The sequence below is a fragment of the Saimiri boliviensis genome, chromosome 12 (genome assembly GCF_048565385.1).
Source record: "Saimiri boliviensis isolate mSaiBol1 chromosome 12, mSaiBol1.pri, whole genome shotgun sequence".
Classification (NCBI taxonomy): domain Eukaryota; kingdom Metazoa; phylum Chordata; class Mammalia; order Primates; family Cebidae; genus Saimiri; species Saimiri boliviensis.
Window position 1 is genome coordinate 98225157 of NC_133460.1, and position 27372 is coordinate 98252528.

The following is a 27372-nucleotide window of genomic DNA, read 5'->3' on the forward strand; positions in this document are numbered from 1 at the left end:
CTATAAAATTATACAAAATGCTTTATATCATCAGTTCCTTTCTCTTTACAAACATCAGATGATTCAGACCATTACCAAACAGATGACAGAAAATAGATTTTGGTCTGATACCATTTTAACATAATCTAAAAGGTATGCTTGTTATTGCTGTTTTCTGTATACAGCTTTCCTTGAATTCTTTGTTCCAGAGAAGAGGTATAGTAAGGATGCTTTGAAGTGATATGATTGATGTCACTCTTTTACCGGTGTCACGGACAAGGACACATTTGCTATCCACCTGCAGCATGCAGCATGGAGTGAAATGGCCTGCACACTGATAAGTCCTTGACTTTGATTCAAGGGCATACTCATAATCAGAGATGAATGGGTACTTAGGGCTCTTTGGGGAAGGACAGTAATGGGATTATGAGGCCCAAATATCTGGCAGCCTATGCAATGTCACATGGTCAGAGTAAGCTAAGACCTGAGGCCAACTGATCTCAGCCCAGGACTCACATAGGGTAATGTGTGAAAGAGTGCACACAGGCTTCAGCATCAAGACAGACCAGTCTGATTTCTGTGGGTTACTTACTAGCTGCATGATCCTTAGCTAGTTATTTAATCTCTCTAAATTTCAATTTCCTCCTTTAAAATTAGGAATAATATTTACCTTGCCACAAGGTGAAATTAAATGAGATATTCCATGTAAAACAAAAATCCTCATTAAGTAGTAGGTATTGTCATGCCATATAAACTGTTCAGTTGTGTTTTGGTTAAGAGGCAGCTGAACTAAAGAGCATCTTCATGATAGAGAAGCATAATTAACAAAGTCATACAATAACTCATCTGGTCTTCCAGATGAGGAGGCCATTCCTTATTGCAACAGGTATTTGATAGCTTGTTTACAGGCCATTGGAGACAACTTTAAAAAACCTATGCTTGTGTATTATAGGTATGTTTGTGTGTCACAAGTTTGGTATTTGGTATTTGTGCCAATTTTTGTTTGCTTTTCAGTTTTTATTTTACGGGTTCATCTACAGTACAAATAGCTTTATTAGGCTTCTTTCTCCAAAGAGTTTTGTAATACTATTGGGAAAATAATACAAAAAAAGCCTAGAATAGAGTGGGTTGGATGGATGGGAAGGTGGATGGACAGACAGATGAACAGGTTGCTGATGGAAAGCCCATCTGTCTGTTTCACAGGTATGCTTTCTAAAAGAACACAAGTCTTACAGCAATTTTCCCTCTTTCCCTTTCTGGTTAGGTCTCTATATTATAACAATGTGCTGTCTGTGACTTTATAGTTTCCAAGTAAGTGGAAATCAGCACAAGGTTTTTATGAACTACTTAGAGCTACAACTAGTATCTGATTAAAGATCTCATGTAAAGATACTAAGACTATTTCCAGAATTGTCAAAAACTGGCCTTAAAAAAATATAAGAAATACTGCTAGGTCATTCTTTTTCTTGTTTTAAAGAAATATCTAAGACTTGGTAATTTATAGAGAAAAGAGGTTTAATTGGCCCGTGGTCCTGCAAGCTGTAGGGAAGCATGGCACTAGTATCTGATCAGCTTCTGGGGAGGCCTCAGGGAGCTTTCTTTTACTCATGGTGGAAGGTGAGGTGGGAGTAGGCATGTCACATGGTGAGGGTGGGAGCAATAGAGTTGGGGGCCACACTTTTTTTTTTTTTTTTGAGATGGGGTTTCACTCTGTCATCCAGGCTGGAGTGCAGTGGCACGATCTTGGCTGACTGCAACCTCTGCCTTCTGGATTCAAATGATTCTCCTGCCTCAGCCTCCCAAGTAGCGGGGACTACAGGCACCCACCAAAATGCCTGGCTAATTTTTGTATTTTTAGTAGAGATGGGGTTTCACCATATTGGCCAGGCCAGTCTCAAACTCCTGAACTTGAGGTTCACCTACCTCAGCCTCCCAAAGTAGTGGGATTACAGGCGTGAGCCACGGCACCTGGTCAACACCACACATTTTTAAACAAAGACTTCGCTACCACTCACTCACTATCTCAAGAACAGAACAAAGCCATGAGGGATCCACCCTCAAGACCCAACATCTCCAGCCACACCCCACCTCCATCACTGGGAATTACATCTCAACATGAGATTTGGAGGTGACATCCAAACTATATGAAATATAAGGAATTGCTTTTCCTAAATCAAGCAAAATTGGTTGTTGGAAATAGATGCTCAGTGCTGCAAAGAAAAATTAGCACTGAGACAAAGGATCTTTCAGCAGCGCAATTTTTACTTCCTGGATGGCAGGAAAGGTACCCTTGCTAGCCATCTTGCCACGAGAGTACAATCAACAAAGGAAAACACACAAATGTATTCCTTACACATTTGGGGTTGTCCTTACTGCTGTGTCTGATCTCTGTTGGCTGGAACCAGATCTCACAATCTAAACTAAAACCTGATTGGCTAATAACTTAAAACTTTTCTAAACAGGTAAAAGCAACGGAGAGCTGGGATATGCCTATGAGCACATCCAGCACAGATATCTTGGTTAAAGCACAAGGACACAGAATATACTACGTGCCTGTAAGCATGGGATGTCTAATAGCTACGTGGAATGGGACTTAACAAAGGGTTATTTGCACACTTATTCTTTAACAAGAAAGGAAACTTTAAAAAGGAATTTTTTACTTCCACAATGGTCCTGTTCAGGCTTATTCTTTTTTTTTTTTTTTTTGAGACGGAGTTTTGCTCTTGTTACCCAGGCTGGAGTGCAATGGCGCGATCTCGGCTCACCGCAACCTCCGCCTCCTGGGTTCAGGCAATTCTCCTGCCTCAGCCTCCTGAGTAGCTGGGACTACAGGCATGCGCCACCATGCCCAGCTGATTTTTTTTTTTTTTTTTTTTTTTTGGTATTTTTAGTGGAGATGGGGTTTCACCATGTTGACCAGGATGGTCTCTATCTCTTGACCTCGTGATCCGCCTGCCTCGGCCTCCCAAAGTGCTGGGATTAAAGGCTTGAGCCACCGCGCCCGGCCCAGGCTTATTCTTTAACAAGAAAGGAAACTTTAAAAAGGAACTTTTCAAATTCCACATTGGTTCTGTGCAGGAAGCAATAATCTATTAATAATTTCTGCATGCCTGAAGTCCAGCTAGGTTTGCTAAATGAAGGAACCAATAACACCTACCCTCCATAGAATGCAAAAGAGAAAAACAAAGAAATAACCTCTGTTGAATGCTAACTGTGGATGAAGCACTGTGCTAGATGCTTTCGATATGTCAAATTTTACTTGACTTTAAAAAAATCATGTGACATCACTGTTACCTGTCCCATTTTGCAGATGAGGAAACCGACTCAAAAAACTCAAGTTAACTTGCCAAGACCACACAATGGATCCATGGCAGAGCTGATTCGAGCCCAGCTACCCTCATGAGGATGAGGATTAAAATGATGTACTTTTACTTCTAAAGGTAGTAGACCAGGATAACATTCATTATCACTACTTTCTCTTCCCTAAAAATGTGTAATATACATGAAAATATACCTACGACCCTTTGGTGGCTGGATACCACTCAGCAGGTGTAAGAATGACCATTTGCTCAGTTGCCGTTGGGAGGCTGTGTATGCACCTAGTGCCACCGTGCTGATGATAACACCCTGTTACGGCTGAATGAGCAACTCTTCCTGGAAAACATTGGCATGTGTTAGAGAAGCCAGGCTTTCATTTCCTTATCTGGTACAAAGGAACCCTTTATACCCTTCCCAGTAAGATATTGGTTAAGATATGGCTGAGGGATGCAAAGGGATTTTTTTCACTGGTAGTCACTGCAGAAGGTCAAGGGTAGGCTGGCGCTGTTCTCAATAAGGGTTATTGTGACCATGGTCCAAAGTCTGGCAGGAGTTGTTTTTTCGTTTTCTTTTTTAAATTCGTTTGCTTTCATTTTTTTGGTGCTAGACAGCTGGGACACCAAGGGCAGTTCTGTGGCAAGCCACAAGAATCAAGGCCCAGAACTTCCCCTGAGGGCACAGCTTCCATTTCAATTTCTGGCAAGAATGAAATCTGCTCAAGGATAGTTGTTTGGGAATTTCCTGGTGGTTCAAATTTCAAGCAGAGCTTGTGCTCAATCCTCACCCAGGCGCCAAGGCTCAGAGTCAGCAGGAGTGAGTTCCAGAATCCTCAGGACAAGGCACTTTCCTGAGCACTGGACCCGTGACTTCTTGGTTTCCAGTAAGTACTGCTTGGTATATCTGGTTTCGACTCCCAAGGCTGGGATGATCTAGAAGTTTTTTTGCAATTGAGCAACTGCATAATTGAAAATGGAAGATTTTGCAGATATCCAGTATTTCTGTCATGGGCTCTTTCTTCATAAGCTTCCTAGACTATAGTATAGTCAAAGGGAAATAGGACTGACCACTTGGTATCTTGTATTCACCAAATCCCAGATAATGTTACAATGAACAGGTTAGGCAGTGATTGTGGAGAGATTCTCCTGAATGAGATCAAACAGCTAAATCAGAAAAGTTTTCTTTTTTGTTTGGGGGTAACAGCAAGCAATGCAAGCAGAACTAGGAAAATAATTAATTCTACCTTCTTAGACTGAAGGAAGTGCAAAGTGGTGAAGACCAGCTCTGAAGTTAGAATTCTGGTTCTGCTTCTTTTTAATTGCATGACCAAAGTCAAGTTATTTAACCTCTCTGATAACCATTTCCTCATCTGTAAATGGGCACTGTATCATTGTAAAACAGTACAAGCTTTAGAGCATGGTTATGAGGATCTGATGAGATTTTATATGTATATGTGAATTTATTATATGTATACATGATATCTTTCATATACATATTGCTTAGATGTGCCTCGAATGTATTAAGTACTCAAAAAATGCTACCCATTATTAAACAATCACAGAATCACTGAATATCTGAGCTGGAAAGAATCTAACTGGTATTTACTTTATTTTATTTATTTGTATATGTATTTTGAGACAGAGTCTTGCTCTGTTGCCCAGGCTGGAGTGCAGTGGAGTGATCTCGGCTCACTGCAACCTCCACCTCCTGATTTCAAGCGATTCTCCTGCCTCAGCCTCCTGAGTAGCTAGGGTAACAGGAGCATACCACCACACCTGGCTAATTTTTGTATTCTTAGTAGAGACAGGGTTTCACCATGTTAGTCAGGCTGGTCTTGAACTGCTGGCCTCATGATCTGTCCACCTTGGCCTCCCATAGTGCTGGGATTACAGGCATGAGCCACTGTGCCTGGCCTTAACAACTAGCATTTATTGAGCTTCTATTATGTACTAAGGAGTGCTCATCTACAGGGTATCTCAAGTGATGCTCTCCGCAATCTGATGAGGGTGGTAATATTACCATCTTCATGTTACAAATGAAGAAATGGAGGCATAGAGAAGTATTCTAAGGTATCCAAGGTCACATTCCTCATAATTCATGGAGATGAAATTTAAACCCAGATGCCAGAGTTAACACTCTTAACCACCACACCCTGATGCTTATCTGTCCTCTCGTTTTTTGGTGGGTGGAGAGATAAAGGAGGAGTGGTCTCAACGCATGATTTTGGAGCCCTTCACAGACACTGAAAGGACAGAGATGTCCTCCAAAGCACACTGACATCCACAGGGCACAGGAAGTGCAAATGCCCTTTGGGAATGTCCACGAGCATGAATGTAGTGCTGTGTGGAGTTCTGCCAGGGGACATAGGTCCAAGGCACCTCAGTGTTCTCTCAAATGCAGTTTTTCATTTGTAAAGTGAGCTATCTCAGAAGAAGGCCATTCTGAGATGCAAAAAAAAAGAAGTATGTAACTGCATTTTATAAACTTTAAAGGCTTTAGAAATATTTTATTTTTAAAAATGATTTTTTGGCTTTTTGACAAAGAGCAACTCAAAAACAGCTTGCAGAAAACACACTGCTTTAAAATATGTCACCCACAGCTAATCTCTCCTGCACAGTTCTCCTGGATCCCTGAGTGTGATCGCTGAGTGCCATGACTCACTTAGACTAACAGCTGCATACAGGGTGTGGCCAAGTCTCATAAACATGGACAGAGGCAAAGGTAATGGGCTGAAAACTACTTGTCCCCAGCTCTTCAGGCAGCAAAATCCTTGAAACTGGAAAGAACCTCATGGATTTGATACAAAATCTCAGGGATAATTTTTTAAATATTGCCCATGCCTTTTGGGGAGTGGGAAAGGTCTTAAAGAGGTTACGCTCTCTTTCGCATGCAGAATTGCTCTTCCAGTAAACAACAGCCTTTGGTCTCAATCACTTGGCATCTTTCCCAGTCATTACAGCTCCTGGCACAGAGCTGAGTGTGCCTGCTATACCAGGCGAGAACTAAGGGCACCACCTCTTCAACATACGACTTCAGATGCCCTAGAAAAGTTGTAATTTGTTCAAATGATCACTACTATGATTATACAGGATACGTCAAGGGAGAAAACATTTCCCTAGGGGCAGGGTAGATATGATTCCAGGGTCCAGGAAAACCATCCCACTGGTCTTCAAAGAGCTTCCAAATGCTCTGACAAACCACCAAAAGCATATTTTGAGAACTTGCCTTAATCTCAGGGTTTCCATCTCTGAATATATTATATATATATATATATATATATATATATATATATATATATATGTATATATATATATATATATATGTTTTTTGTTTTTTGTTTTTAATTTGAGACAGAGGCTTGCTCTATTGCCCAGGCTGGAGTTCAGTGGTGTGATCTCGGCTCACTGCAACCTCCATCTTCTGGGTCCAAGTGATTCTCCTACCTCAGCCTCCCAAGTAGATGGGATTATAGGTGCCTGCCACCATGCCCAGCTAGTTTTTGTATTTTTAGTAGAGATGGGATTTTACCATGTTGGACAGGCTGGTCTCAAACTGCTGACTTCAAGCAATCCACCCACCGCAGCCTCCCAAAGTGCTGGGATTATAGGTATGAGCCATCGCACCCAGCCTGAATGTGTATTTTTTCATGTCTGTATATTCATATACACACACCTAGTTAAAGAATTGCTGTAAGTCATGTACATGTTAAGAAGAATGAATGAGTTTATGTGAAGAAAGGTAGAGGTCAGGAGGGTCAAGGGTCTCTGCCTCCTCCCCATCTTACCTGGGGCTGCTTGGGCACCTACCTTTTTAGGGCCTTCTATTTTGATAGTCTTACTAACTTAAGGTGAAAGTTACCAACAAATTCCTGGTTTCAAAGACGACCTCACCTGCCCTGCAGCCCTTCCCCTGAGGGAGTTCATTCTCTCATCCAATGATGGTCATAGGATCACCAGAAGCTGGCCAGGAAAGGACGTTGCCTCTCAGATTCAGTTTCTGCAGATTAGCCTCAGCCTGCAGAGATAAGCATCCTCAAGGAGGGGACACTCAGATGGCTGAGGCAGTTGAAGAGGTGGCCTGGTCCTTGTTCTTAAGTTTCCATTGCAGAAAATGAGGCCCCAGCATGGAGAAGGGCTTATCCTGGGCTTCCTCTCAGCCAGTGACGCTTTCTCAGCTGTGCTGTCTCCATGGCATCCTGTCCTCTGTCCTGTTCTTACCTTTCCTTGGTGTTGCCATCCCCTGGCTCTCTTATCAAAGCCACTTATGAAGCAAGAACAGAGAAAGTCCAAGGGAGACAGCTCCTTCAGTCATCTTGACAACGCCTCCGCAGAACCACCCACTGTGTGAGGAGAAGCTGCTCGGATGAGTCCCGGTTGCTGTGGCTACCGTCAGCCTCAGGGACAGGGAGGGAAATACTAAAGAATGAATGGAAAGAGGAGACTCATAACCTGTCTCAGCAACATCCGTGAGCACAATCCCAATACTTACGGACTCAGTGGCTAGTCAATGAAACACACATACTGTTGTTTGGAGACTAACACTAATCCTTCCTTTTGACAGGCAAGGACACAGCCATCATGGAGCCCAAACCTCAGAAGAGTCCAGGTACTCGAGGGGTATCATCTCAGAAGCAGAAATCTTTTTATTGAAAATGCCCCACAATTCCCTTCAAGCTAACCAGGATACAGAACTTGGTGATTTTGTGTGCATGTTTTGCTTTGTTTTGTTTTGAGACAGAGTCTTGTTCTGTTGCCTAGGCTGGAGTACAATGGTGTGATCTAAGCTCACTGCAACCTCCCGGTCTCGAGCGATCCTCTGACCTCAGCCTTCTTAGTAGCTGGCACTATAGGCATACACCACCACACCTGCCTAATTTTTGTATTTTTAGTAGAGATGGGGTTTCTCCATGTTGGCCAGGCTGGTCTCCTTGGCCTAAAGTGATCCACCCTCCTCAGCCTCCCAAAGTGCTGCAATTACAGATGTGAGCCACCACACCCAGCCCCAGAACTTAGTTGTAGTGGGGATAATGGGTGACATTCTGTGACAATGATTCTTGGGTTGGAGATTGTAGCAGGAACTTTTGGATTCAGTTAATTATTATATAAGAGTTTACTTGTCTAGAAGTTTAGCATTTTCTGATTTTCATGAGCCAAATATTCCATTCATTGCCAAAGATGATGTTAATAGCAAACTATGGACAAGCAAAGACTCGAAAACATTTTCTTAATTTTACATGAAACTCACTTCAAGAAGCTGCCTGCATTGTCACCAGGGCTTATTATGAGGGAAGCTCGATGTATGGTATTCAAATACCCTTGCTCATATTCACACAATTCTTTGTAGATGAGTGGATAGAAAAGCTGAGTTTAGGATGAAGTCACTTAGAAGAGAAATTATCCAAATTCAACTAAAAAATATTTACAAAGCACCTATTACTAGTAAGTCTCTGCTTTTTGTACCAGGGGATATACAGATTAATAAATAAGGGTCATTGCCCTCAAAGAGTTTTGAAATTGTATCAGTAGGAGGCTGAGATGGGCAGATAACTTGAGGTCAGGAGTTTGAGACCAGCCTAGCCAACATGGTGAAACCCGGTCTCTACGAAAAAAAAAAAAAAAAAAAAAAAATTCATTGGTTGTGGTGGTATGCCCCTGTAATCCCAGCAAATCAAGAAACTGAGGCAGGAGAATTGCTGGAACCCAGGAGGCAGAGGTTGCAGTAAGCCAAGATTGCAACATTGCAATCCAGCCTGGGCAGCAGAGAGAGACTCTGTCTCAAAAAAAGAAAATAAAATCTTGTTGGGAACTTATGCAAGTCGCTGTGCTGGGAAATTAAGATTAGGCTGTAATGGAAATCATGAAATGAAAGTACAGATGCTATGGAATCTAAAGAAGAAAAAGCATATAAATAATAATGAGAATCCAGAGAAGTTTTATAGGGAAGGCATTTGAGCTAGACCCTATAGGAGAAGTAGGGATTTAAAAGAAATCAGAAAAGAGGGCACATCCCAGCAGAAGGAATTGCATGACCAATGCAGTGAAATGGTGTAGAAGCAGAATGTGTCAGAGAAGAATATAGTTATAAGGTAGGACAAGCGATAATAGAGGATGAGGCTACAGAAAGGTGGTGTCATATTGTGCCAGACCTTGACCGTATCTGACAGGTAACTGTTTGAGCCTTTTGAGTATGAGAGTGGAATGATCAGATTTGCATTTTAGATTGGTCATATTTTTAATACCTTTACTATAGTTTATTATAATTGGCATACAATAAACTATATATATCTAAAGTATACAATTTGTTCAAGTTTTGATATGAGACATATACAGGCATACTTCAGAGATATTTCAAGTCCGTTTCCATGTCACTACAACCAAGCAAATATCACAATAAAGTTAGTCAAACAAACTTATTGGATTCCAGAAAAGTCACATGTACACTACACTGCAGTCAAGTGTGTAATGCCATTATGTCTATGAAAACAATTTGCCCACCTTAATTACAGATATTTTATTGCCAAAATTTGCTAACAAGCATCTAAGCCTTCAGTGAGTCATAATCTCTTTGCTGGTAGAGGGTCTTGCCTCAGTGTTGATGGCTGCTGAATAATCAGGTTATGGCTGTGGCAATTTCTTAAAATAAGACAACAATGAAGTTGACCAACCACATAGATGGTTTTTACTTTCATGAAAAATTTCTCTGTAGCAAGTGATGCTGTTTGATTTTACCCACAGTGGAACTTCTTTCAAAATTGGAATCAATCCTCTCAAACCCTGATACTGATTTATCAGCTGAGTTTACGTAATATTTTAAAGCCTTTATTGTGATTTCAAAAATAAACACAGCATGTTCACCAGCTGTAGACGCCATCTCAAGAAAACACATCTCTTTTCATATCCCGTAAGAAGCAGCTCCTTATCTGTTGAAGTTAGATCATAAGATTGCAGCAATTCAGTCACATCATCAGAGTTCACTTCTAATTCTAGTTCTCTTGTTATTTTCACCACATCTGCAGTTACTTCCTCCACTGAAGGAAGTTTGAACCCCTCAAAGTCATTGAGAAGTATTGGAATCCACTTCTTCTAGACTCCTGTTCATGCTGTTATTTTGACCTCCTGCCAAGTGCCATGAATATTTCTAATGGCATCTAGAATGGTGACTCCTTTCCAGAAGGTTTGCTATTAACTTTGCCCAGAGCCATCAGAGGAATCACTATCTATAACAGCTATAGCCTTATGAAATGTATTTCTTAAATAATAAGATTTAAGTTGAAATTATTCCTTGATCCATGGGCTACCGAAGAGGTGTTGTGTTAGCAGGCATGAAAACCACACTAATCGCCTTGTACACCTCCATCGGAGCTCTTGGGTGACCAGGTGTATTGTCAATGACCAGTAATATTTTTAAAGGAATCTTTTTTTTTTCTAAGTCATGGGTCTCTGCAATGGGCTTAGAAATATTCAGTAAACCATGTTATAAACAGATATGCTGTCATCCAGGCTTTGTTGTTTTGTTGATAGAGCATGGGGAGAGTAGATTCAGTAACATTCTTAAGGGCCTTAGGAATTTATTTTATTTTATTTATTTATTTATTTATTTATTTTGAGACAGAGTCTTGCTCTGTCACCCAGGCTGAAGTACAGTGGTGCAATCTCGGCTCACTGCAACCTCCACCTCTTGGGTTCAAGCCATTCTCCTGCCTCAGCCTCCCAAGTAGCTGGGACTACAGCCTGGCACCACCATGCCCAGCTAATTTTTGTTTTTTTGCAGAGACAGGGTTTCACCATGTTCACCAAGCTGGTCTCACACTCCTGATCTCAGAAGATCCACCTGCCCTAGCCTCCCAAAGTGCTGAGATTAGTTGTGAGCCATGATGCCCTTAAATATATTGTTTTACTTTTTCTTGTTTGCATTTTTTTTTTCTGATGAGAAATCAATATCACTGTTTCTTGTCTTTGTTCTGTATGCAATAGGTCTTTTCTTCCTCTGGCTGCTTTTAAGATTTTTTTTCTTTATCACTGGTTTTGAACAATTCAGTTATGACATGCGTGGATGTACTTTTCTTTGTGTATCTTGTGCTAGGCTTCATTAAACTACTGGATTTCTGTGATTATAGTTTTAGGTTTGTAAAGTTTTTAGCATTATTACTTCGAATACTTTTTATTGCTTACTCTCTCACTTCAGGGACTCCTATTACTTGTATACTAGGCTACTTGAAATTGTCCACAGTGTATGGTGCTCTTTTTGAGTTTTCCAATTATTTTCTCACTGTTTATGTTGATCGTTACCATTTCTATGCCTGTAAGTGCACTACTCTTTTCTTCTACAACATTTAATCTGCTCTTACTACCATCCACTCTTGTTATTGTTTTTCTGAGACATTGTAGTTTTCATCTCTAAAATTTCACTTTGGATCTTCTATCTTTTATATCTCTCCCTAACTTCTTAAAAATACAGTGATAATAACTGTTTTAATCGCTTTCTCTGCCAATTCTAACATCTGTGTCAGTTCTTGGCCTGTTTTGATTGATTGACTTTTCTCCTCATTATTGATCATGTTTTCCTCCTCTTTGTATGCCTGGTAATCTTGACTGATTACCAAACACCACAAATTTTACCTTCTTGGGTCCTGAATATCTTTGTATTCCTATGAATCTTGAGCTTTGTTCTGGGATGCAGTTAAATTTTTTTGGAAGCCACTTTCTTCTAAGTCCATTATGATTTGTTAGGTGGGTTTGGAGCAGTGCTCAGTGCAGAGCTAATAATTAGTGTAGAGCTAATTATTCCTCACACTGAGACAAGACATTCCTGAGAACTCTCTCCAATGCCCTGTAAATTATAAGTGTTTCTAGTCTGGCTGGAGGTAACAGGCACTTTTTCTGAACCTCTGATCTTTTTTAACGGTTCTTTCTCTGGCCTCAGTAGTTTCAGCACACACACGTGTTAATCGGCACTCTTGAATATTTGAGGGAGACAGTAGATGTTGTCCTTTGGCTTAGCAGGCAAAAGTAAACTCACTCACTATTGAAAATGGAGTGGCAGAAGTGATTAAATAAAGGAGTTTCTAAAATGTTAACTGCTTCCCTGTAAGTGATGAAATTACAGGCAGTTTTCATTGTTTCTGTATTTTCTAAAATGCCTACAATGAATATGTATTACATTCATTATTTAGAAAAACCCAATTAGTGTTGTTAAACACAATATTGTTATTTTTGTTTTCTTCATTTGGGGTTTGTCTTTGTTTTTGTTTTTGTTTTAGCTTGGATTTGCCTTCACATACAGACTGTAGATTTAGTTTGTCCTTCGTTTTGGAAAGGGCAGCCTTCACTAAACAATTACAGCTTCTTTATTAAGTGAAAACAGAGTCAGGATTTGGTAATACAACTGCTGGGGCTTGTAGGATAGTATCCAGTAACTCTGGGGAGGTGGCTGTTTTTATCTTCCCCCCCTTCCCAACTTCTACAACAACTCCACCTGCTCCCCTTCCCCAAGTAGTTTCTGCCACAACATTTTTAATAGCAGCGCTTTTGCTTTTGTTTGCTAGGCCAAAGGGCAATGCAGAATTATCATGCCTCTGCAATGGAAATAGAGCCAAATCTTGCTCGCACATAGAGAGCCAAAGACATACTCTAGAAACAGAAAGCCAGACAGGTATGAGCCGAATTAACATGCTTTCAAATGTTGTTTGAGTGAAGGTCTGGGCTGTGGAGAAATAAGAATCAGACACTTGGTCCTTTGTTTTCTTGGGTTATTATAAGTGCTCTTTTCCATAACTACTAAATAACCTGAAGGCCTTTCCGGAGATAAATAGTGTTTTCCAAATGAAGCAGTTCTTTTCAGAAATTTATGAGGAACAAACTGAGTTCTGTTCACTTTTGTTAGGCAAACAATTTACATTTTATTATGAAAATGAAGTCTGCAAACAAGATTACTTTATTAAATCACCACCTTCTCAGCTGTTCTTCTCTGTGGTGAGTATTTGCTATGATTAACAAGCCTCCCACAAGCCTCATGAGCATTTTTAGAGATCCCTTCTTTTCCTCTGAGATTTAACTGAGACATAAAATCTTTTTATTTTTCAGAGCTCTTGGAAAAAGCGGTTTTTTGTCCTGTCAAAGAGTGGGGAAAAGAGCTTTAGTCTTTCCTACTATAAAGACCATCATCAGCGAGGTGCCATTGAAATTGATCAGTGTGTATCGAAGCAAGAAACTTTTATAACAACAAATACTACAAAGTCAAACAGTGACAAGTTGCATGCAAATTGAAATTTACATAATTGACCAAAGGAACCAAAGGCTTCAAGCTTATTATAATATTTGTGATTGAATAGCAGCTAAAATAGTGAGCACTTTGAGTAAAAGATAGTTGAGTATTTGTTTCATAATGTATGTTATACTTGGTAAGTCTTTAATAGGCATTCAGTTAAGGAGTTTGATTCGTGTAATTTGTGGATGAGAGGGAGCAGATGAAATTATCATTTTATAAAGTCAAGATAGATTTTTAAAAAATATTTAGACCAGCTTTCTTTTGGCCTTCTCTTTAATAAATAAGCACCCCAAAATCGAAAAAGATGATTCGTGCAATCAAGAATTCAATCAAAATAGAAATTTTTGAATCTCAGGCTAAACAAAATAATTTTAATTATTAATTAACCAGATCAAAAACCCAAACTTATCTTCTATAATTATTGGGCAATCTTCAAAACGTGGATCAAGTACATCTAAAGTTTTATTTCATTTGAATCCCAATATAAAATATGTCAGTTTTCTATTTCTGTATTTATCTCGGTTTAATACTTTGTGTCTGTATCTAATAGAAATTCAAGTGTAGAAGTTGGCATAAGTAGCCAGGAAAAGATGCAATCTGTGCAGAAGATGTTTAAATGCCACCCTGATGAGGTCATGTCCATCAGAACCACTAACAGGGAATATTTCCTCATCAGCCATGACAGGTGAGAGAAGTAAGATAACACAGAGCATCTACCACATGCAAAACAAAAACAAGCCAGAAACAAAACATTTTATCCCAGTGAACATGTTCTGAACCCATGCTACAGCCTTGAACGCCATCTTGGCAATCTTCGTTATTTGTTAAAATATCTTGAAAAGTTACTGAGCTAGTTTCCTAGGGTAGCTATAACCACATCCTGGGTAACTTGGAACAATAGAAATTTATTGTCTCATTGTTCTCGGGACGAGGAGTCCGAAATCAAAGTATTGGTAGAGCCATGCTCTCTCTGAAGACACTTGGGAAGGATCTGTTCCAGGGGTCTCTCCTAACTATTGGCAGTTCCCTTGGCTTGTGGCAACATAACTCCAGTCTTCACATGGTGTTATTCCTGTGCGCCTAGCTCTGTGTCCAAATTTCCCCTTTTTGTAAGAACACCAGTAATATTGGATTCTTGGTGTTCTTATAAATATAATATAGAGTGGAGCCCACTCTATGCCAGGACCTCCTCATCTAGACTAATTACATCTGCAATGACCCTCTTTCCAAATAAGGTCATATTCTGAGGTATTGGGATATGGATCTGCAACACACAAGCTGGGTGGGGAGGGTACATTTCAACTAATAACAATCACCATCACCCCAGAAGCATTCCATGTAAAAGAACCCAATACACAAACATCTACACAAGCAAGCTACATATATTAGGGAGGAACTAGGCTTGCCCTCTAAGGATCATGCAGTTTTTAAGAGGGGCTTCTGGTCCTAGCAAAGGTGCCTAGTGGACTCTTCATGGATGATTATCTGCTTGAGGGAGAGGCAATGCTGGTGTGGGGGAGACTGTGCAGAGGAGGGGGACAATGCCAAAGCTGACATATGAAAACCCTGATCTGCTTCAGATTGACCAAAGCTTTAAGTTGCCCTGTGAGCCCATAAAAAAGATGTGACTATTCAAATTCATTCAAGCACATTCTTCATCAACGCATGCACTCCCTAAGGGAAGGCACACCTGCACAGTCACACAAAAATAGCACTGACAGGTTAGGGGGCTTACTTGAGAACACAGAGGAAATCGGTGTCAAAGCCGAAAGCCCCAAACCCTGTGATTACTACCATTATTTTCTACTTTTCTTCCCTTTCTCTGAGCTTTCCTTGCAGAGGTGGCTGAGCATTAATTTTAGCATGCAAATGTGGAGGTGGCGAGGCCATTTAAGCTACTTAGGAAAAATCCTTATTTTGCTGATACCTGCTTTCACCGCCATTCTAACCTTCATAAAAGAATCCTTCTCTGGTTCAAAAGGAGTACAGGCACTACTGTTGCCACATGCCAGCTGAAAGTTCATTCCTATCAACAGGGAGAAGATTAAAGACTGGGTCTCCATCATGTCATCATTTTGCCGGGATATAAAAGCAACACATCAGAACACAGAGGTAACTCCACATCACTAATAAAATAACAGCGCACCTGAGTACAACCCTCTTTCAACAGAAAACAATGGCAGCTGTCTTTTGCCTCCTTAGCAACTGGCATTAATGCAAGGAATAAATAAGTGAGAAAATGTACAACCTTATTACTTTTTAAGATTAACAATAGAAAAAAATTCTTTTGTGTTTTGCGAGAGAGCTGAAATACAGACACTTCAGATTTTTATTATTGTGGTAGAGAGAAGAAAAGTTAACTGTAGCCTTTTTAAGTAGTAGCTTAGAATATAGTATTTTTGCATCATTGTTATTCAAAGTGCATAACAAGCTTCCTTCTGAATGACTAAGTCTAGGGCAGTTTCTATAAAAATGTTTTTCACCTATCTTGCATTTTTAATAGAATGTCTCTTTTGTGTGAGTGCTTAGTAGTTTTAAGGTTTTAATTTACTTCATAAAGGCCTCTACTAATGTCCCCAAGTCCTTTCTCAGGGCGGACCTTTATAGGTGGAACTTTGGCCCCTCTGTATCTTCTGTGACATGTTTTCTAGGTTTTTCCATGCTTACGGCAAAAGCCAAAGAGAAGGAGAAATCAAGGCATGTCTTCAAGTAGACGGAAATGATTAGAGCAAAGGGAACTGGGGCAGAGGGTATCAGAAGGAGACAGTTGAGAAGATAGGTTGAGGACAACGCTGGTCACCTTTGAGGGTCAGGCTTAACGTCCTCAAGGGTTTGGAGAAAGGAGAGAGACAAGTTTGGCTCTCATCTTGGTGAGATAATGCCGGCAGGCCAGCGGCAGGAATGTTAGATGGCTGTGCGGAAAGACGGGAGGCAAAGGGCGCATTTCTGGAGTGAAAATACCATTTCATTCCAGACAGAGATCAACTGTGCCCTGACTGATTCCTTTTCTGTGAGCAGGAGGAACTCTCACTGGGTAATAAAAGAACTGTCTTCTACCCCAGCCCTCTCCTTGGCTCTTCCAGCACATCAGAGGCTGTTGGCTCCAGCTCGCCAAGAAACGGTCTCCAAGACTTGGTAATGGGGTTCACTTCTTTCTCAGGACACCACACCTGGGAGTCAGCTAACGCTTCAGGATCTTACCAATTAGCAATTGCATTTAACCATGCCCACCTTCCTCAAAGCCTGATGCACTGTAAGAATGATTCTTAGCCCTGATGTTTATCCCATACCACAGAGGAGCCTCGTGGCTTGCCCTGAATACCTCTCAGTGTATTCATCCATTTTGGATACTCTTTATTTGCTTTGGGTATGGCTAGGGTAAGATCCCTTTGCTAAACCAAAACCTGGCTGGCAACTTCTTCCTTTTATTCACACAGAGGGCACAGATCCCTCTGCCGAAAGATTTCCCGACCACCACCTGATTTCTGCCCATTCTGTCTGTACTCCTCAGGCAAAGGCCGAGTTTCTTGTTAATTTCCTCCCTTTACCCTGATCAATCTTCGATCTTACTTCTCATTCATTATAGCCGCCTATCACTTCATCCTCATTTCTAATGAAATCCATTTGAGGACATAAAATATAATGCACCTGCCTCTTGAAAGTGACTCATAATTGGGCCTTCAGCTTTCTTGGATTTGTAATGTTCCCAGCTTGGGATATGAGTCATAAACATGCCGAGTGGTTTCATCTCTGTTATGGAAACTATTTGGTTCCCTAGAGACTTAGCCATTGACTTTGCCCTGTCCATGTATTACCAAGCTCATCTAATGAGTCCCATCCCTTATGTTATCTAGTTGGTAACTCTCCAACTATTTTGAAAGCTTTTCATAGCATATCAAATTCACCATGCCAAACACCTCCCCTCAGTTCTTCCTTTAGTGAGTAGAAATGGTGGTATGCAGCAGTTAGGAAGCCTCACCCTTTTCAGAACGTACCTGTTGCTTTCCACTCATGATATCTCCTTCCCCCTAGAGATCACATTATTGGTCATTTTGTCTTTTCACACTATAGATCCAATAATTTCTAAACCAGCTCAAGTTAAGAGTACTATTTGCCTTGCTGGATGGTGGTGTTGCTGTTGGTTAAATTAAGTGGGGAATCTTCCTTTCCCCCCAGCTCACCGTAATCTGGCTCCATGAACTTGGATCTTAAAATGTGGACAGAACTTAAACATATCTAATTTTTTAAAACTTGCCTTCTTTCTAGAGAACATTCAGGGTCTTTTCCAAACTCCCTGCTCTGAGGCATTGTTCTTGGAATTTTTCTGCCATGCAAAGAAGGTACTTTAGTAGAATATTATATATCTATGGGGAAGGGAAGGCAATAGTGGTTGAATCTAGATCATCTGGAAGCCTGCGATTCACACTACCACATAATCAACATAGCCAAATTACATTGCTATGGAAATGATGGAAGTGTGTGAGCAGAACACAAAAGAAAAATATGGAGCAGGAGAGAAGGCGCAACGCTGTGACTCTGGGTTAACTACCTTCTCAGATGGCATTGGATGATAACAGGAAAAAGATGAGGATGGGGACTCCAGAGTTTAGTGACTTTGAAAATCACCCACAAGAAGAAACCACTTGTTCTGAGTGACTGTTCCAAATGGTAGAGAAAAAAGCCTGAGTGACGGGCTTATGTTTTTTCATCCTCAGTGGTGACCCAGACTCAAGAGGCAAGTTCAAGCTGTGTGAGCTTTCAGATATAACCCTGGAAGACCCTCTGGTCTTTTTAACCCAACTAATTTATTATGGCTTTTCCAGAATGCATGTGATTTAATTCCATCTCTTGCAAAGAAAAAGCAAAGCATTTTTGTCTCTTTTCTTCAGCGTTTAATAGAAAAAAGTTCTCCAGGACTTAGGCAAGCTGCTCTGCAAGATTTGTCGTCAGAAACCACTCAAGATATGGAGGAAGAGAGTCATTATCTTACTCCTCGAAGTGTTCTTTTAGAGGTAACACCTTCTTGTCCATTCATCATTTGTTCCTTTAACAAATATTTACTGAACCCCTGCCATGCACTTTTTGCACAACATTAGGTGAGGGTCAGTGGGAACACAGAGGTAAATCAAATACAGATGATGAGCTCATGGTGCTGACACTGGACTAGGAGCCAGTGGTAATACGAGAGAGAAGGGTTCTATGCTGAAGAGAGATGCTTATAAAATACCAGGGGTGCACAAACATTGGGAAGAGGAGATGACTTTCAAACAAAAAATCAGGAAAATTTCAGGGATGAGATGACATTTGACTATACATTATGAGTACAATTTGGATGTGGGGGATTGACTTCAGGAGTCTTTCTCTTCTGCGTTCTTAGCAGAAAGAATAATGTGAGCCAAGGTCCTTGGGTGATCAGTTGTGTGCTGTGTATCAATCAGTCTATTGATCAGTTGGAAGCCCTTACTGAATGCCTTCTGAGCAGTAGTCACTGTACTGTACAGGGCATGGTGGCCAAACTAATGCACCTGACATCACCTTGCCTTCACAGAGCACACAGTCTTGTCAGTTATCACAGGATAATTCTGCACAAAAGACATGGTCAACATCCTCCAAAAACAATAGAAAAAGGACAGAATTTTTTTTCTCTCTACCTGAATCAAGGAAGGCTTCCGGGATGACACGTCATTTGTATGGGGAATAGTTCGGTGAGCTAGAGTGCATGGAAGGCATAGTGGGAGATAAACAGAAGAAAAGAGCCAGCCCATGATGGGTCTTGAATGCCAAGTTGACTTCATTCTGTAGACAGCATAGGGGAAGTGACAGCTTCTGAGTTGGGAAGAGTCAAAACCTGAATTATCCTCCATTACTATAATATGTATAATTATCCTCCATTACTATAATATACTATAACCCAGCAGCTATATCTGCCATGGGCTGCAGAGAGAAGAGAATGGAAGGGGGAGATAAAAAGACAGAATGGAGGGTGGGAATGCTGTGTCATTTCCCAAACTGGGGGTTTTCTGTAAGATGGTGACATACGTTTATGTAAAAGAAACATTCTGGGCCAAATAAGTTCTGGAAACACCCAGTTAAAAGAAGTTAAACAAGCTTCTTAGTAGAATTCCCAGAGCATTTAGTACACAGTGGTGCATTGTAAATGGTCAAGTCAGATACAACACATGGCATTTTTCTTTCACTAAAATATTTTCATATTTGTGTTTCCTGGGATGCAGTCTTTTACGATAGCCAAGCAATCAGATGTGTATTGAGCATCTGTTATAGGCCTGGCATTTGCTAGGTACTTTATGATAGGCAAAGTCTAGTAAAGCAGACAAAACTAAGCTAAAAAGGCCAAAAAAAAAAGTACAAAATTATACAATGGAAATTGGAGAAAGGAGAGCTCTGCAGTAGCTGAGGTGACCAGAGGGGACTGTGGGACTCCAGCCAGGCCTGAACACGATTTCAATAGGCAGAAAGGAAAGGTGGCACTCTAGGTGAGGAAGACAGCATGAACATGGGGATGGAAGAGCACATTTGCAGGGGGCCAGTGGGAAGACTGGCTTGACTGGAAGGAAGGTTTTGATCATGGGTTAACGATGAACTTAGGTAGGCCTTAGGGTTTTTGAGCAATCATTGCCACAAGTGACTCTCTTGTTCTAAGGGGGCTATTGAGAGCCTCCTAAACACAGTATTTTTCTTGACTATTGTGGTGTCCCTGAAGCCACTTGGGATGCCTGTGAGCATAGTAGCCTGAGACCAGCTTCACACTGTGTCAAAGTCTCTGACCCAACTAAGTGCCATAATTCTATAGTAGAACTGACTGAGGGAAAGCTTTCGTGTTCTTAAGTGCCTAATGGTGAAACAAAAAGGTAAATAGCAATTTAGTTCCATAGAAACGACACTTGTGTCGGGAGCTTGAGGGATCCAGGAGAAGAAATTGACTTTGAGTCTGCCAGAAGCTTTGCTGATTCAGTCTCATGGAGGTAAGGTCGGTTGATTGTTTCCCAAATGAGAACCATGTTCATCCACTGGAAGGTGTACCTACTATGTCAGAGCTCAGAGCTATAAACACTAGAAATAAGAAGGTACCTGACTTATTGGTAAAATAGGATTCTTATATATACTCCTGTTTTATACAGCTGGATAATGTCATTGCTTCCAGTGCTTCTGGTGAATCCATTGAAACTGATGGTCCAGAGCAGGTCTCTGGAAGAATCGAGGGCCATTATGTGTCAATGAAATCCTGGTAAGTAAAAGTGCCATTTAAAAGTTTGATTTTGTTTTTCATCTGCTGTTGCAGGGCAATGACTATCAGTTCATTTTAATAGTTGATAAACTGATGCAAAACATGACCACAGACCAGATTCCACATGTCATTCAGTCATCTCAACACAAAAATGAGGGAGTCGTTTCTCCACCCACAAAAAACCACTGGTGACATCCTCAGGAACTTTTCCATCTCCTGAGGAAGTTATTTTCTGCTTTGTGTTTATGTCTCTCATACTCTCACTTCTGTCCTTCAAACCCTGTAAAGGGTAATTTTGATTCCATATCCATTTTTAGAAAGAAGGTTTGTTGGATTTGATTCTAACGGTGGCTATGATTCTGACAGTTGGACATACTTCAAGACCTTGTTAGTCTTCACATGTCTGTTAGTTACTTAAATCTGACACACACAGGGGAACACTGCAGAAACACATGCTAAAATAGGGTTTGTTTTAACTTCTTATACTCTAGTATTTTCAAAGAGACATCCCATGAGTCTGTGGATAGCAGCAAAGAGGAACCCCAGACCCTTTCGGAGACCCAGGATGAGGACTTCCACCTGCAAGAACAAGGCTCAGAAATTGATTCATGTCTTTCCCCTGCCGATACGGAAGCACAGAACACAAGTGACAAAAAGGGGTCGGCCTCACTAACTGTTGTGCAATTGTCTATACTCATCAAGTAAAGCTCTAATTTCTAAAACTTTATGGGCCCTAAGAGCAAGGCAGGCTCCCTCTCACTATTTTTTAACCTAGAATTAAAATTTTAAAGCAGTTCCTAAAAATCTCCAAGTCAGCCAAGAACCTGACCATCTTCTCCCTGTCACTGAGATTGTAGTCAAGGAAAGGGAATGATAGAGCTGGAGCAAAGTGGTCTCTGGGGCTGGGTGGCATTTTCAGCTATTTTTAAAAATTATCCCTTGGCTAGTCTTTCAGGTCCCAGGAATTGGGGTCCATGTGGATCTGAGTAGTCTGTCACTCAGTTTTTACATGAGTGTAATTATAGGCATGCAAGTTGCATGAGGCTTATAGACTGGGAGTGGGTTATTTAGGTTTTAAGTGATACCAAGAGCACTACCACATCCCAAGAAGATTTTTCAGTAAATTTATATTATTCTCCAAATGTTTTGGACAGCCTTTACCTGGACAATATCATCTTAGAAATAGAGGCCACAAGTGTACTCAGAAAGTACAGCTGAGAGCCAGGGCCAGGTGCCTGATGTGACTTTTACAAATGTCTTGTTCGTAGTAACATCCCTGATGAAAGCCAAGTGGAGAAACTGAACGTTTTCCTTTCTTCTCCTGATGTCATAAACTATCTTGCTCTCACAGAAGCCGCAGGACGGATATGGTAGGTTGGAGATTTGACTGTTGTGGATTATAAATGGGGCTGGAAGCTATAAAAAGAACAATTACATTTTGAAACACTGTATTTGGCAACACTGACTGTTGTCTTGCTGTTGTTACAAAAAAGTCTTAGATTGTGGCAGAAATCAGGGTATTGTGTAAGAAAGTCAGCTAAGGGGTGAGGGAAAGGAAGAACAGGACCCAAAAGTTCAGGAAGCAACACATTTCTGACTTCTCAAAGGGAGGAAGAATGGGCAGGGATACATAGGACCCAAGGACATCATTTCCAATCACAGCAATGAGTATTTGATGAATGAATGAAATTAGCAAAGTAACAAGAATCAAAGGTCTAGGCTGGGCATGGTGGCTCATAACTCTAATTCCAGCACTTTGGGAGGCCAAGGCAGGGAGATCACAAGGTCAGAAGATTGAGACCATCCTGGCCAACATGGTAAAACCCCTTCTCTACTAAAAATAAAAATAAAAAATTAGCTGGGTGTGGTGGTGCACACCTGTAATCCCAGCTGCTCAGGAAGCTGAGGCAAGAGAATCTCTTGAACCTGAGAGGCAGAAATTGCAGCAAGCCAGGATCACACCACTGCACTCTAGCCTGGGCAAGAGAGGAAGACTGTCTCAAAAAAGAAAAGAATCAAAGGTCTGTAAGAAGAAAGCATGTCAGGTTCTAAGACTTCCAGACACTAGGTAATAACAAAAAAACAAACAAACAAAAAAACTGCTACTCACAGTCACAGACACAAAAGACTGTGTGGCAGAGAATTTTCTTAGAGTAATCACTGCCTATTTGATATGACATTTTTTTTTTACAGATTTTGTAATTTATTTTGATGGAAGATTACATCTTTATAAGGGAAGAAAGCTCTTTAATGTAAACACTGCACATTAGTTGTCTTATAAGTTCTAAGAAAAGAGGAACCACACTTATCATTTTTCCAAATATTCCACAATCTAAGGCTCAACAAACACCTGACCAAAACTGCGGACTCCTCTGTAACTGAAATACTTCATTCTTTAACTCATTTATTTGTTCATTAGATATTCATTGTGTAATCATTACGTCCTCACTTCCAACAAATGCTGAACACTCTTTCTTTACCTAGAAACACGGGGTTTTAAAAATTAAAAAAATGAAACAAACAAGAAGGTGTCATCATACTTCTGGGGTCATATAGCGTGGTAAAAAAAAGACAGCCACACAAACAAGTCAATGTATTTTTAAATAAAATGCAAGTAAAATGCATTTTATTTAAAAATGTAACAAATCAGGTACTCACACAATGTAATAGAAGTGCAGGGGTAGGGGAGATGAATTATAGCAGAGCAAGGGAATCTAGGACTTTATGGGGCTTTGTAAGGACGATGTAATTTGAGCTGGGCTTTGGAGGAAGGGTTAGGCTCTGATACTAGTGACAGAGGAAACAATATTCCAAACAGAAGGAGATAGTCTACTTCAGAGGTGGTGCCACGTGACCTAGAGTCAGGAGACCCTGTAGACTCTATGCATGCCCTGCCTTCCTGGTAAGCTCAGCCTCACACTGGTGTTGGATATTGTATTCCCACTGCAGTGTGGCTCAGTGGGAAGGTCCCCCACGTCTGGGATGCATATTTTGCCATGGAGATCATCTTTTGGCAGTGAATGGCCTGAAGCCCCAGAACCTGGAGGAGGTCTCCTTGTTTCTCACCCGGTCCATCCAGAAGGAGGTGAGTCATACTGACCAGCCCTAAACAGGGCAAATCAGTACCAGATGGAACAAGATCAAGGTCTTAGACAGAGTCTGAAAACTACCCTGAATACTAATAAGGCTCCCCCTTCTTCCACCACCAAGTGCAAATAACAGAATGCTCCTTCAGGACTCTTTTAGGATTCTTTCATATCAAGTAGCATTTGGAGAGGGCACTGGGCTAAGAGACAGAGCACCTGGGTTCAGAACCTCCGATCAGCATGAGGTAGCAAAAAGAGCGTGCATGAATTCAGATTGGTGCAGGGGTTCCAAACCCGCTCCTTCAACCAATTTGCGCAGTTTTCTTTTCTGTAAAATTATGGCTAATGATGGTGCTGGTTGTGGGATAATTAAATGAGATAATATGTATAACATGCTTACAAGGTGACTGGCACATATTAGATGCTCGATAAAGTTACTAGTTACTTTTACTTCTACTACAACTAACCGTGGAATGTTATACAAGCCCATTTTTTAAAGCCTCAGTTTCCTCATCTCAGAAATTGTCATAGCCCTAGCTTCCTCATAGAGTATTGCAAGAATTAAACATAATGTGAGGTTCTGGGCATGGTGGCTCACACTTGCAATCCCAGCACTTCAGAAGACCAAGGCAGGAGGATCACTTGAGTCTAAGAGTTCAGGGTTACAATGAGCTATGGTTGCACCACTATACTCCAGCCTGGAAGACAGAGCGAGACCCTGTCTCAAAGAAAAACAACAACAAACAAACCATAATATATGGGTATGCACGGAGCATGTTATGTTTTTTCAAGGACTAGCTATTGTCCTGAATATCACTACTGTCTTCATGATGTTAATTCCTTCACTGGTATACTTTTATTTCTAACTAGCCCTATGACCTTAGGAAATTCACTGCCTTCTCTGGGCTTCAGCTTATTCTCACTAACGTAAAAGGCTGGCTTTCAAACGGTGCGTCTTGCATCCCTGGGATGGAGGTGAAAGGAGAAGAGAGGAAGGAGAGAGTATGCTGGATCTTCACCTGGAGAAGCTCACATTTATCTTTTATGAAAAAAGATTAGTCCAATCTTTCCTGTAAGCTTCCCTTAAGAAACAGTTCCTTGTCTTCAGATTTCTGAAAACTGTTGTATTAGATGATTTCCAAATTTCTTCCAGCTCTGGGAATTTTTTGATTATGTAGCATATCTAGATTAAGAATATGTCATGGCCGGGTGCGGTGGCTCAAGCCTGTAATCACAGCACTTTGGGAGGCCGAGGCGGGTGGATCATAAGGTCAAGAGATCGAGACCATCCTGGTCAATATGGTGAAACCCCGTCTCTACTAAAAATACAAAAAATTAGCTGGGCATGTTGGCGAATGCCTGTAATCCCAGCTACTCAGGAGGCTGAGGCAGGAGAATTGCTTGAACCCGGGAGGCGGAGGTTGCGGTGAGCCGAGATCACGCCATTGCACTCCAGCCTGGGTAACAAGAGCAAAACTCCGTCTCAAAAAAAAAAAAAAAAAAAAAAAAAAAAGAATATGTCTTATCTCTTCTGTGCTACATAATAATCCCTTTCGTCATACGAATTGTGCTATCCCTATTACTCATTACACTAAATGAGTAATCCCAGTGAGAACAAGTGAGTGAGTTGTCTAAGGTACACTAGTTAGTGGTAGAGCAAGCACACATTCATTCACTTTCTATTTATTGAGCATCTACTGGGTGCTGGATACTGTGCTAAATTTAAGAGCTGCAAAAATGGCCTCAGCCTAAGTTTAAGAAGCTTACAGAAAAATGGATGAAGCAGGCATGTTACATGCTACTTACAATACTGTGTGTGCCCTGAGATATGAACACAGGGCCATAGGTTCACACCGGTAGAATGGAGTAAACCTATATGAAGGAGGTCGGGATGCTGTCTCAAAGAAAGTAGGGTTTGGCTTGGGTTTTGAAGACTGGATGGGAGTTTGCATGGTGGAAAAGAAGTAGATTTCAGGGCTGCAGTCCAACAATCTGGTAACTATAGTACATTTTCTCTGCCAAAGATCCACACGGGGACCAAGTGGTCAATAGAAGCTTCTGAACTTTTCTGAAAACTACCAAACACTACTCTGACCCAAAGATCCAGGCATCAATTTGGAAGCCAAGAAAAGAGTTTTTGCCTGTGAGCAGATCCAGGAGCTGTACCTGGGTGTTGCTGACTGCAGTTTATCCTGACTGCCTTTCTAGACTGCGGACTCATTGCATGGGAAGGGGGCAACTGCATTTCTCTCGCGCTCATTCTGCCTCCCCTTTCTAATTGATAACAACCCCTAGATGCTACAAAGAAATATTCAATATCCATCTTCACGATTATCTAGAAGATCAGAAAATTCCCTTACTTCCCACTGCCACCATTCCTGACTTATTTGTGTTCATGGATATCCACTGCTCTTTTAAAATTCAAACACATGGTCCCTGGAAGGAAAAAGAATACTGGAAAAGGGAGATGTGGAACCAAAGAAAGAGTAGCCATTGGCCCTCAATGTTTGAAAGTGCCCAAGCCAATCCACCCTGTAATGCTACAGATGAGGGAATTGGAGGTTGGGGTGGTAACAGGGCAGGGACAGGGAGGAGAGAGAACTGAGATTTTAAAAGGAAGGGGAGAAGGTGTGTGCAGGGGAAGGACCTGAAGGTGGAGAAACTGATCAAGGAGAAACTGATCAAGTTTCAATTTTCTCCCAGTCTTGTCTGGGTGAGTCTTGTCTGGAGGTTTCATTTTGATTCACTTGTTTCAAAAAAACTTTTTAATTCTTGGTGCCCTTGGGCCCCTTAGAGCACCGTCAATGCTCCCTGGATCCTTCCTTAAAAGTTCAGGCCCATGGACCCCAGAAAATAAAAATCCACCCAAGTAGCCAAGTAAGTCACCCCTGCCTTCTTCTGGTCCAGATATTACAGTTCACCACAGGACTTTCTTCAAAACCAGCTCCAAAGGTTATGAATGAGGACAGATTGGGAAGCAACAGTCTTAAAGATAATCTTTAGTCATTTAACTTTCTTTTTTCTTGCATTTTAGAAAATAAAGCTTACTATCGGCAGGATCCCAAATTCAGAGAAATTCCATGCTGCATCCTGTACGTGTCCCTTAAAATGCCAAAGTGCTGCACCTTCTCAACTGGATAAGCCTGGAGTAGAGAAGGCACCAAAGAGGAGTCCCGCCATTAAAAAGAACCAGCAGAAAAGAGCCGGGGAGTAACACGCCCCAGAGTGGCAGAACAGGATGGAGCCAGGACTGTCTGACTCCGCCATGCACTGCTGCCTGTGTTAGAAGATGGTCTGCACGCCACTCTGAATTTCTGCTTCTGCATCTTAACCATGGGGGTGACTACCCCTCTCTGGCTATTGTATCAGAGATGTTGAGAGGGTCACATGGATGATTGGAGAACCCGGGGGAAATAGAAGCCCTTATTATCTTAGCTATTGTCCCAGACACCACAGACACAGATTGGGTCAGTTCCTCAT

General features: G+C 41.1%; 1 protein-coding gene across 8 annotated transcripts; it reads left to right on the forward strand.

Moving 5' to 3' along the window:
• The first annotated feature begins 3721 nt into the window (after nt 1–3721).
• On the forward strand, nt 3722–27367 carry PLEKHS1 (pleckstrin homology domain containing S1). Of its 8 annotated transcripts, XM_074382907.1 has the most exons (14): nt 3722–4177; nt 5912–6015; nt 7855–7899; nt 13177–13265; nt 13377–13483; nt 14111–14245; nt 15597–15672; nt 16579–16695; nt 18450–18572; nt 20700–20806; nt 21298–21507; nt 22075–22176; nt 23756–23891; nt 26927–27367. In XM_074382907.1, the coding sequence occupies exons 2-14, from the start codon at nt 6000–6002 to the stop codon at nt 27104–27106; spliced, it is 1443 nt and encodes a 480-aa protein (XP_074239008.1). In that variant the 5' UTR covers nt 3722–4177; nt 5912–5999; the 3' UTR covers nt 27107–27367. The 8 variants fall into 8 exon arrangements, with proteins under 8 accessions (XP_074239008.1, XP_003922239.1, XP_074239005.1 ...); XM_003922190.3 differs by lacking the exon at nt 5912–6015; XM_074382904.1 differs by having other exon boundaries at nt 3723–4177; nt 5894–6015; nt 7855–13265.
• Nucleotides 27368–27372: the final 5 nt, after the last annotated feature.